The 12,274-nt window shown below is 38.8% G+C and overlaps 1 protein-coding gene across 2 annotated transcripts; it reads right to left on the reverse strand.

Annotated features, from left to right (window-relative positions):
• Positions 1–641: 641 nt before the first annotated feature.
• Positions 642–4,240, reverse strand: LOC130101990 (uncharacterized). 2 transcript variants are annotated; one of them, XM_056267875.1, is made up of 4 exons: positions 3,522–4,240; positions 1,893–2,474; positions 1,558–1,701; positions 642–771 (listed from the first exon to the last, which is right to left on the reverse strand). In XM_056267875.1, exons 1-4 carry the CDS (start codon positions 4,221–4,223, stop codon positions 649–651), a joined length of 1,551 nt encoding a protein of 516 aa, XP_056123850.1. In that variant the 5' UTR covers positions 4,224–4,240; the 3' UTR covers positions 642–648. The 2 variants fall into 2 exon arrangements, with proteins under 2 accessions (XP_056123850.1, XP_056123851.1); XM_056267876.1 differs by lacking the exon at positions 642–771 and having other exon boundaries at positions 1,607–1,690.
• Between the last annotated feature and the right edge of the window lie 8,034 nt (positions 4,241–12,274).

A 12,274-nucleotide genomic window follows, 5' to 3' on the forward strand; every position in this document is an offset into this window, starting at 1 on the left:
CAAAAAGTTGACAAATAATCTACATAACTGTTAGAAAACACAAATGTTATTACATGACTTTTACTGAGAGAAACCCTTTGTTTCGTAACATCCCAAATTCTCCTCAAGACATGTGGCGCAGCTCTGCTGCTCTCTTCTCAATTTCATGGTCTAGGTCCACCAACTCCCTTCTCTTTTCCTTGCATCTTTTTCTCATGGAATTGGATTTAGTGATAAGTTCTGCCATCTTGGTCCCTGCTGTATTCTCAGCCTTCTCTGCAAGGCCATCTGCATCCTTTTCTAGAGTTTCACACACAGTTGAGATTGTTCTTCTTTTCTTGCGTAGCTCTTCAAGCTCATCTTCAAACCCTTTTCTCTTGATCATCTGTTTTGTCTTTTCCTTTTTCTTCCTCTCATCTTCCAAGAAGATCCTGTACCGGTTGCGTGCAGATGCACACTCATTTAGCAGCTCTTTAGTTAGAGGCACTTTGACCACTCCACCACACATCCTCACATAGTCGCAGATTAATCTCTGTGAGACTATAGTGTCTTCGTTCATATTGCACATCTCCACCTCCTTATTTATGGAGAACCCACGCTCCACAGTAGCTTGTCCATGGGACAGAAGCAGCAGCTTTTCCACAAAGCTCCAAAGTTCTGCATATCCATTCATGGCCTTATGCAGGAAGCTGTCAACTCGCAATTTTCCATCCAATGCACTGAAGGCCATGAATTCCTCTCCTCTGGCCTCACTGAAGAGGAACTTCTGAAATTGTTGGGCAATCTTATCACCTGCATTTAGATAAAGACAAGCACATCTGTAATATTTTCTAGTTAAAATTATACTTTGTTGTCACAAGAGATTTATTTTCACTATACTCTGGAAAATGCATCTCATATTTTTAACTATATTTCAATTATTATGTCTAAGAACATATATTAGGCCTACATACATTTATTATAACTCATACTAGGCTGTATTTCCAATAAAATAAAACAAAAAAGAACTGCAAAATAATAGGCTAGTATGATACCTAAAATAAGACTCCCTTTGATAAACACTAGGCTAATTGTTCACATTTCTGATATGTCTAAAGATGTTACCCGCTGTGACTCCTCCTGACAGCTTCTTATCCTGCACAAATTTCATGATGAGGGCCTTAATTTTTTGCTGGCACATGTCAGGTTCTTTGTGCATATTTTGGGGGTCCAGGCACATCATATTTCGGACAGAGGGGTACTTCAGGGGGCACTTCAATAAAATGTTCTGACAAATTTTTGACAGGGCACTCTGGCTGTCTCGCATGAACAGTAGCACCTCACGCTCACTTCCACCACTCTGACTGCCTGACATTCCCTGACAAAAGCACAAAAGTCACATCACCTGAAACATCAAATAAACTCTCCCTATGTGTAACTTACACTATACAACATTTGACAGATCCAATTAAAAGGTCAACTGCTTGATGTCAAAACAATTAAACTGATCTCTTTATTTCTCAACATAAATACTTCACTAGTCAAGTGACTTTGCAGCTCATATAGCACAATGATAAAGTATTTTAAGATAAATATTACCTTGAGGGCAGCTGTGGCTCCCATGCCAATGTCCACTTGCTTTGGACTGACCCAAAGCTTTTGGTCTGTCACATCAAGCTTGACCAGCTTTGCTGGGGAAACATCAACCTGGACGTCTCGCTTTATGAAGCGTCTGAGAAGGCTCTGAAAATAGAATAGCACAAGCATAATAATTATAAACAAAATTAGAAAAAGTATTACAGTATTTACAATACTTTCTACAAACATCATCATGCTGAAAACTCAGTACTTTGTTTTATTGTTCATATCCTCTGTAAATGACGGTGCTTGAATGATTAAACCATTAATATACTTTTAGTAGTCATTAGGCCTACCCTGATTAGATCCTCCAAATCTCTGCCGAGGAAGGGAATCATCGGGGCATCTGTCTGATACTTGGTGAGAAATGGCTGAAAACTTCTTGAGACACTCATGAAGAAGTGTAACTTTGCCAAGATGAAGTGATCCATCCGGGCTTCTGCGATGGTGTCATATGACGATGACCTTGGATTGGGCAGCTTTTTGGCTTTGACCTGATCCACATAGGTGACAATATATGGCCAAATTTCAATGGCTCGCTCCACTGCTGGAAGGTTTTCCAGCCATCGATGTCCGCAAAATGGCAGAGGAAATGTATCACACTTTGTCACTAACACAAAGTCCTCTCTCCTTGCAGGTGCACAATGAAACAGGTAGTGCAGGGCTTTCAGGACTTTCTCAACTTGCCACACTGCAAAGCCGTTCTTGAACGAGTTGTGCATCGTGTGAAGGCCACAACTCCCAATTATTTGTAGTTGGGCTCCACCACACTGCTCTCTGTGTTCCTCTTGTAAGAGTTCAACAAACTTCCAGTTTACAGCGGGCCCATCCATTGATAGTGAGAGCATGTTGTTCAGATTCAGCTCCTTTGTACCTTCCTGCACATTTGTATAAAAAAAAAGGAAAAAGATCAATTCAATGTGCCAAGTAATCCACATTATAATATAATAATAATGGTTGGGCTTATATAGCAGAGAGAGAGAGAGAGAGAGAGAGAGAGAGAGAGAGAGATCAAAAACATCCATCCAGAGAGAGAGAGAGAGAGAGAGAGAGAGAGAGAGAGAGAGAGAGAGAGAGAGAGAGAGAGATCAAAAACATCCATCAAAACCCCGACACAAACACACACAAATACATACTCCTGAAAAATAAAATGCAAACATACACAAACACAGGCGATAATTAACGTTAATCATTATATAATTGGTATATGGGTATATGTTCAGTGAGTTCAATTCAGATTTGTTTTACAAACGACAGACATTAGTTATGATACAGGATGCCTTCGTACATTAAAAATGTGAGCTTTTACATTAAAAAAAACTTTATGCAGATTGTAACAGTAGTACTGGTTAATGTGCACTTTTCAAGTCAGTATATGGTCACAGTGGTCTTTCTATGTGCGTGGCCTATAAATGTAATGGTAAATTTTGCTAATTAAAATAATTTATTTCTATAGGTTTACTAACTGGTAAAAATCATGTATTTTGTGGTAAAATACAACATATCTAATGTGTATTTACAAACATAGCTTGTTTCTGCATCTCTATTTACAGCTCATTAACCCTTAAGTGAATGTTTGCTGTTGCTATGGCATTAAGTGACAGCCTACATTAGCAGCTACATTTGCCCAACAGCCCATAAAATCACAATTCGGCATATTTAAACTAAAAACCACATCTACCAACAGTTATACCTCTTAAACTCTGAGCAAATGTGTTGTTACTTTAGATTGTCAAAGTGACCATAGAATTGTGACCTGACTGGAGCACATAACCAGTCCTATGCCCGGAGTGAACACCGGGGGAGTGTTGGTGTTTACACCCCTAGCATATGAACTTTAAACCGCACTAACAGTACTAAATTTTACACCACACTTAGTATGAATAATAATATGCGATTTCAAACACAATCGTAACGTTACTTACATTGAAATGACCCAACATGTCCTCGGCTCTGGAGTGGCCCATGAATACCGATCCATAGTAGCGGGAGATGACGTAGTGAGTGCCGGTCTCATCATCAGTAGTCCAGAATCGCAAATGAAGGTCCATTTGTTTGTTCTTTGTCGTTTTATTCAAACTTTCGTCAAACATGACGACATATGGCTTCTCACTAACGCTGCACGATAGCTCCTTCTTGATAAATGAAGCGATGCCATATTTGGCGACGTATGCCGTTTTATTTTCACCACAGGTGAATGACTTTGCAAGCTGCGAATCGGGGAACATGGCAGCAAAGATGTCACGTATGTCCTCGTTAGATTTAAATGAATTGTGCCTCGTCACAGTATGGAGAACCCACAGTAACTCTGCCTTTTGGGTGTCTGGCGGTGAAATGAAACTTGTTATAGCCGACTGTGAGGTGGCGTCTGAACTAGTAACATCGTTAGGTCGAGCTGCAAACAATGCAGGGATTAACCTGGACCCGCTATGACTAGCTGCTGCAACGTATCTCTGGTGCTTTCCTCCCTTCATGTGCGACTCGACGGCTTTGAGCCCCATGGTCCCTAATGAAAAGGTCTTTTTGCAGAATTTACACATTGCCTCATTATTATTTTCAGCCGGCGCCAACCACCTCCTAAATGCATCCTCTTCCATCCACTTGTCGTTAAATTTACACTTCCCCATCTTTGCATTTTGAACCTCACCTCACCTGCGAGTAAACACGACAACCGCGTAATGGCGGCACGCAGGCGCAGACCGACTTCAGCGTCTGTAGCTGACCTAACGTTACCTCAATAAGCTATTCAATCGCGGACACTCATTTCACACGTACTAAATTGATAAAAATGATAGATAGATGTTTTACGGTGGACCACTGTGCTTCCCTATCGTCATTAAGCAGACAGGCTGAAAATTTAATACCTACAGCAACTTTACGGTAAATTTAAGACAATTTAAGACCTTAATTTCCCGGATTTTAATTTAAGACATTTTAAGACTTTTTAAGGACCCGCGGGAACCCTGTATATGTAACTTTTCTTCTAAAATGAATCCTTTTTTTATTGCCTGTGTGTGAAGGGGTTGTAATCACACATTACAATGATCCACTTGTCGGGTTTAGCTATTACCTCTGAAGGCCAGTATTCTTATTTCTATGTGAAGTCTCCGGGTCGGATTTACTGCGAAATCCATCGGATGTGACGTGCATGCGCGCTCCCGAGCCTCTCTGCTGTTTATATACAGTCTATGCGACGGCACTGCAGCTGACCACATGGAGTCTGATAACACCAACAAACGACCTGCCTCCAGCACAACACACACTCCAACACAAACTCCACAAAAATATAAAAAACAAAACAAAACAAAAATGTATCTGCTGAAGCTCGTCAGGCCAAACGTGAATCGGATCGACTTAGGACAAAAACACGGATCAACATCGGCAGAGTGTTTGAATTATGGAGAGACCTCCGCTATTTTTATTGTGATAAATTACAAGTTTTCAGATATGCTGAAATAATGTTAAACTATAATGAAATAGCAAGGTAAACTACAACATACATGAGACATGAAATGAATACAAAAGACTGTTCCAGGATAACAAAAAGTAGGTGCTTTAGGATGTAACTTTTATTTTATGTACTAGATCTACTGTCTAACGTCACTCATCCCACTACTATCATATTGTTTATAATACACATTTCCAGACACGTTCAGTACAGTAATGTTACTTCCTACGATCTTACTGTTACACTGAAATTGTTCAGTCTAGTTCACTAACCGTTTTCGTTATCATACGGTATTATACATTCACCTATGTTGACATTGCTGATTGTGAAAGATACACGAATAGTTAGTGAAATGCCTTATGCTAGATAACACCACAAATGTAACGTTATCATGGTACGAGCATGGAGCATTAGTTCAACGTCAAGCTGATAAAAGTAGCCTATTATTGTAACGTTGCAGTGGGAGTTTACATGAGTTTCCAGCATGTTGTGTGACGCTTTCTCCGGTGTGTTGAAAGTATCAGTGTGGCCGGTACCATGAGTGATCGCTCTTGTGTTCGAGCACGCGCAAGAGCACGAGCGCTCTTGTAAAAATTGGTTGCAATCTGAAACATCACCGATAGAGGCCGCTAAAAAATACATATAGCATATTTAATAATTGATTAATACTGTAAACAGTGATATTTTCTGAGACGTTATCATACTGTGAAAATCTCATACCATTAATACAACCCTACACGGGGGATTCCCCCACCCGCTGTTAAAAAAGTAACTCAGTAACTTTTACTCTGAGTAAATTTTAAATGAGCAACTTTTTACTTTTACTTGAGTAGATTTTTAGACCGGTACTTTTACTTGTACTTAAGTAAAATTTCATTGAAGTAGTAGTACTTTTACTTGAGTAGAATATTTTATTACTCTTTCCACCTCTGGTCATCTATATAAAAAGAGAGACGTGTCAGCCCGTCTCATTACCGTTCTCTCAGCTGATTATCTCTGGTAATGTGACACGCCCACGGAGAGCACGCGCTATTCAAACGCAAATATGTGAAGCAACACATTGAGACGCGTTAACGCCCATAAACTCTGAAAACACACGTTATTTTTTAGTCAGATTAATCTACTGTCGTCTTGCGCGGCTATATGAGGGACAATCCTGGGACAATTTACCACAGAACAAGTGCTGGTTTATTTTCACTTCGAGGAGCAACAGATTCAGCTGAGAAGTAAGTGTTTTATGCAAGTGCTTTGTTCTAATCGCGATATAGAATAACGTTAGTGTCTGTAAACGGAAAAATAGCATACTGTTTAAATGTAAATCATGTTGTGTGTGTGTGTGTGTGTGTGTGTGTGTGTGTGTGTGTGTGTGTGTGTGTGTGTGTGTGTGTGTGTGTGAGAGAGAGAGAGAATGAATGAATGAATGAATGAATGAATGAATGAATGAATGAATGAATGAATGAATGAACGCACAGATACGTACTGTTACAGACTCTAAAATAGACATCAAATAAGCTTTTGTTTGGAGTTTCTGCTCATATGTTAAATATATAGTATGTTTTGTCAATAAACTAATCAACTAAGATGTTATAGTGTTTGTTCAAGCTATATCAAAATAATGAATCCTCAACTTTGAAATATGTATGATCAAACTAAGACATTTATGGAAAAAGACAATTTTCTTTTCAAGATGTTTCCAACTCTAACTTTGAACTAGAAAAAAAACATGTCTATATGGTGAAGGGTGTGTGATAGAAGTGTCCAGACGTATGCATCCTGTATTTTCCTTATATAAATCCAAACAATCTAAAAGCCATTCTTTTTTAAATCTCCTCATTCTTTGTGCAAGGCTCCTGTAATGATATGGCCTGATAGCACCTAATAGGGCCATATTATGGGAGGGTCTTTGTCTTTCTCAGGTGTGAAATGCCATACATATTAATGAGAGATCATGCCTCCTCGCGTAAAGCTTTCTCAAACAAAACACGTAATTAAAAATGTAAAATACTTTATTGACTTATCTGAATGAGTAGTCAGGATGATTCTCACATAGTTTTGGAGCAAATATTCTAGACTATGTGATACAATTTTCAAAAGTCTTGTGAAGAAATAATCAATATGTGTTTTGTGGTCTTATTTCAGCAACTTTCATTTTTATTTTTTTTAATAACCACGCATAAACATTATTCTCTTAAAAATACAAACATGTACATACATGTTGCTCACTTATCATGGTAGTCCCGTCTGTGCTATATAGAGTGAATTTAAACCTTTGCCATTAACATGTTTATAAATAACTGAAAAAAGCACAAATGTCAGTGCATGTCAAAACATCCCAAGGGCCCCAAAAACACTCTGATCCCCAGAGGGTTAACATAACACTACTTTCCATTAAACTAAGTAATACAATTAGTTAATTTTAACGTAACACAATATTGTAATGTATTACTTTTAAAAGTAACTTTCCCCAACACTGTTCAAAAGTAACATTCAAGTGTTTGAATAAAAAAAAATAAAAAAAACATTTTAAATGTTGTTGACACTTTGAACGTTTAGGGAACATTCAGAAATAACATTTATATCTTAATTGGAACGTTATCAAAAAGTCATTAGAGCATATTTGTGTTAGCTGTGTATGCACTGAAGCATAAATGCACTTTAATTTCTCCTTACTGTAGTTTCAAGCACTCAGAAATGGCCAGTTGGTCTCGTTTTCTCTGCAGTGCTTTCTGTCGCTCCTGCTGGACCGCCTGCTCTTCTCTGCAAGCCATTCGGGCCAAGATCTCTCTGTCCACGGCTCTGCTGGCGTTCTGCCTCATGCGCTTGAGCTCGATCTGAGCCTCTCTTTCCTTCAGGACCTCCGCCAGCCTCAGAGCGCTCTAGAACAACAAGAGGATCGTTTCTACTAACATTTCACCACAGAAAAACAGTTGCATTTAATATTCAACAATATCATAGATCTGCCTTAAGGTGGACGATGATCCAATTTTTTATTATTATTTTCATGTTATCACTGTGAAGCTGCTTTGATACAATCTGTATTGTAAAAAGCGCTATATAAATAAAGGTGACTTGACTTGACTTGTGGTCTAATAACGTAAGACACACACATGGAGGCCTTTGACTCTGTCAGTCTGGTGGTACTGCTGGGTTTTAGTTTTTTCAATAGCCTCCTTTCTTTTCTGGGCCTGTTATCTTGCTTCTTCCAAGTAGATACGTTTCTTCTCCTCCTCTTTCATCGCCTCTCGAATGGATTTCGCCTCCAGTTTTTTCCATCGTTTTCCCTGTAAGGACAAAATCAGATTAGTTTGTTGTACTTTGTTACTGTAAACATCAAGTCTCATATTATAACCCTCAGAGACCCAGGTATTCTTTTATTTATTTATTTTTAATGAAGAAAAACTAAAATATAAATATACATAGAGGTAAGAAAACAAAATATCTGAGAAAGTGTTATATCTTTATGGGATAAATATATATATATATATATATATATAAACACTATAATATTTGTGTGTAAGTGTGCATGCATTTATGTGTGGCTGTGTCTGTAAATATGAGCGTATAATGGCCAAATTGTATCTCTCTTTGTGCACATTTACCACATTGTAATATGTATTTATATATGTGTGTGTATCTAGGTCTGTTTATTGAAAGTAATTCCAATTACTCATATAATTATTTACAGGTAGAACACAGCGAGGCAGAGGCCGGATGCGTCAAGTACATCAACACGGTGCTGCTGGTGACCAAACAAGGGCCACTGTGAACCATCCTGATCCAGCTGAAGATGATGAACCTGATGATCCTGAGTGGCATGAAATTAACTGGCAGCCAAAAAACATTCCCTTCACTGAGAATCCTGGGCCTATCGGTGATGCTGCTGCTCTTGAGTCAGAACAACCTGTAGACTTTACGGAGTTGTTCATTTCTAATGTACTGATTCAGAACATTGTTGATCAGACCAACCTGTATGCAGATCAGTGTATTCAGGCTATGGATGACACTTCACAACATGCTAGATATCATGCATGGAAGCCTGTCACAGTTTCAGAAATGAAAACTTTCATGGGGCTCCTTTTTCTCACTGGTATCATTCATAAGCCTGAACTTGATATGTATTGGTGTACAGATGACATGTTAGCTACCCCCTACTTCAACAAGGTCATGCCTCGCAACAGGTTTGAAATCATATGGAGATTTCTTCACTTCAATGATAATACAACAAGGCCAGACAATTGTACTGACAGGCTGTACAAAATCCGCCCTGTCTTGGATCACCTTGTGTCCAAATTCCGCGAAATGTATCAGCCCAAGTCAAACATTTGCATTGATGAGGGGATGTTTCTGTGGCGTGGGCGCCTAGCTTTCAGGGTGTACAATCCCCATAAACCCATCAAATATGGAGTAAAATCCTACATCTTGTGCGATTCTGATACAGGGTACTGTTTTAACATGAAGCCCTATTGTGGGGAAAGCGCTGCCCTGGGAGACACGGTTGTCTCTCTTCTTGATCGCCTAGTAGGTCACGGCTACAGATTGTTTATGGACAACTTATACAACTCTGTACGACTGTGTAAGCGCCTACTTGATATGAAAACCTGTGTACGTGGTACAATTAGGAAAAACAGAGGTGAACATGTAACCCACCCAATTAATTGAGGCTGTGTTATATATTTTTCATGTATGATTTTTTTTTGTCTTGATTATATATATATTTTTTTCTTTCCTAATGCATGAAATGTTCAGACATGTTTTTTTTTTTTTTTGTTGTAATTATTTTGTATTCGCTGAGCAACAAAATTGTTAAGAGTATTGCGTCGATGAGAGCTGACGTCATATGCGCGCCAGCTCAGTGAAGAGAGAGATCGTGAACCACATGTGCGGCTGTCGATAATCTGAATCATCGTTGTCAATATCTTTCTAAAAGGGTGTTTGAACTGTTTTGTTACATTAGGTAAGTCACAATTGTTTTGTATTTTCATAAATATTGTTTAAGTTTGTGTTTGTTAATATACGAAAATGTGGATGGTGAATGCTGTTCATAATTGAGTATAGAGTGTGCAATATAACACATGTAAAGCATTTATGCTGTGTAAGTATACTTGTTAGAACTTGTTTGCACATTTATGTAATGGAAATAATGTTTAAAGGTTATAAATGTTAAAAGTATTGTCGATGAGAGCTGACGTCATATGCGCGCCAGCTCAGTGAAGAGAGAGATCGTGAACCACATGTGTGGCTGTCGATAATCTGAATCATCGTTGTCAATATCTTTCTAAAAGGGTGTTTGAACTGTTTTGTTACATTAGTTGGGATTGTTTCAACGCTCTGTGATCCTGGTCGAGTCGCGCCGTGAGGGAGAGCGCGCTGGATTTCCACTGTGGAGGAGTTGCGTCATCGGGGACTGTCTTCACGTTCAGTTTTCATCACGGCAAAGAGTTTAGTAGGCATTCACATGCAAACGAACTGAACTGAGTCATCTTCATTTTCACGCGAACTGAGTCACATTCAAACGAATTGAACTGAGCCATATTCACATGAACTGAGTCCATTACATTCACATTAACGGAACTGAATCATTTGCATAGCACTCATACTGCAGTGTGCACAAACTGATTTTTTTTTTTTCATTTTTCTTATTATATTTTATTTTCTTTGATTGTCAATGATTTTGTTTTCAAATGGTGATTTGTCAAAGAGGATTCTCATGTGATGTGTGAAAAGTGATCCGTGCACATTGAAGGGAATGAAATTCCAGTAAACAGTTACTGTTCAGTGATCTGATTGGTTTATCTGTTAATTCATTTCATTATCATTTATTAATTCATTCTATTTCATATTTAATTTTATTAATTGGTTTACTTAATATTATTTTCATTTATTTATTTGTCCAGTTAGTACTACAGACATTAACTTAAACAAGTGCAGACACACATTTAAAATGATTAATCATATGTTCTTTTCTTTTGATTAAAGCAAGGTGTGAGACCCCGAACCCGGGACTCCAGATACTTCTATAGGTTGAGATTTATAGGTATTTGGTGAGCTCAGACCCAGTAGATATTTTTCCTCCTTTTCTTTATTTTTTTTTTTTTTTCCGGGGTGTTAGATCCTACTAATGGGTTACATCCAAGAATAGAGGGAGAAAAATTTGGCGCCCAACGTGGGGCTGCGCTTGTTTGACAAAATTTTGATCCTAATTTTTCCGACTATTTTTATATCTATATAAGTTTTTTTTTCTTTCTTTTTTTTTTCTTTCTTCTTTCGCTCACAATGGACTTGTGCATGCAGCATAATTTTGATCCTGAACGATCTGTAATACTTACAAAAGTAGATCCAAATACCACTCTTATGGAAGTGAGAAGATGTTTTGATCATCTTGATGAGGTGAAGAAAGTGGAGTGGTTAGGTGACAGATTCTCTGGAGAGCTGCTTTGTGAATTTCAGGAAGTTACTACCCCGTTAATAGCTGAGGAAGAATATTTGAATGCAGATGGCCAAAATGTATGGGGTGTTGTGCCACTAGAGGGTAGACAGATCGAAGATGTGCAACCTCAATCTAGCTCCCCAACACCAATACAGAGTGAACATTCAGGTCAAACCTTGGATGATATGGCTGATCAGCTGTTGGTGCAAATAGAGAGTTTGGCACAACTTCACTGCGTAAATGTAAATGAACTAAGCCAGCAGGTTGCGACTAAGCTTGCACACAAAGCTGATGGTGTTGATAGGGGCCCCTCCACTTCAACCCCTGCTCCAAGAAAGTTTGGTAATGTAATGCCAGCAGCAACGCCTACTATAGTCGCCAATTCGGCATCAAAAGTGTCTTTTGCAATTCGAACTGATTCACCTCCTGTGGAGAGGAACGCAACTCATGAAACTCCTATCACTTTCACTATACCACAGGACGTACAGCGTGTAGTGGTGGAACATGTGGTGAAACATGACTCTGATTACCAGGGACATGTTCCCTTACCCCCCAAGTTAAGAATGTTTTCCGGACATTGCCCCAAGCCTAGTGGGGAAGTTGATTTCATCACGTGGCAATTGTACGCTAGGCAGTTACTTTCAGACACTTCTCTGATGGAGAGGCATAAGAGAAGGCACATTTTGGATAGTCTCCTTCCCCCTGCTCTTAATGTTGCCCTAGGAGTAGGTACAAATGCGCCACCAGAAATGTACGCAAGGGAGCTAGATAAAGCTTATGGTAGTGTCACTGGGGGAGATGAG

Source organism: Rhinichthys klamathensis, unplaced genomic scaffold (genome assembly GCF_029890125.1).
Source record: "Rhinichthys klamathensis goyatoka isolate OS25496 unplaced genomic scaffold, OSU_Roscu_1.1 h1tg000264l_1, whole genome shotgun sequence".
Classification (NCBI taxonomy): Eukaryota; Metazoa; Chordata; class Actinopteri; order Cypriniformes; family Leuciscidae; genus Rhinichthys; species Rhinichthys klamathensis.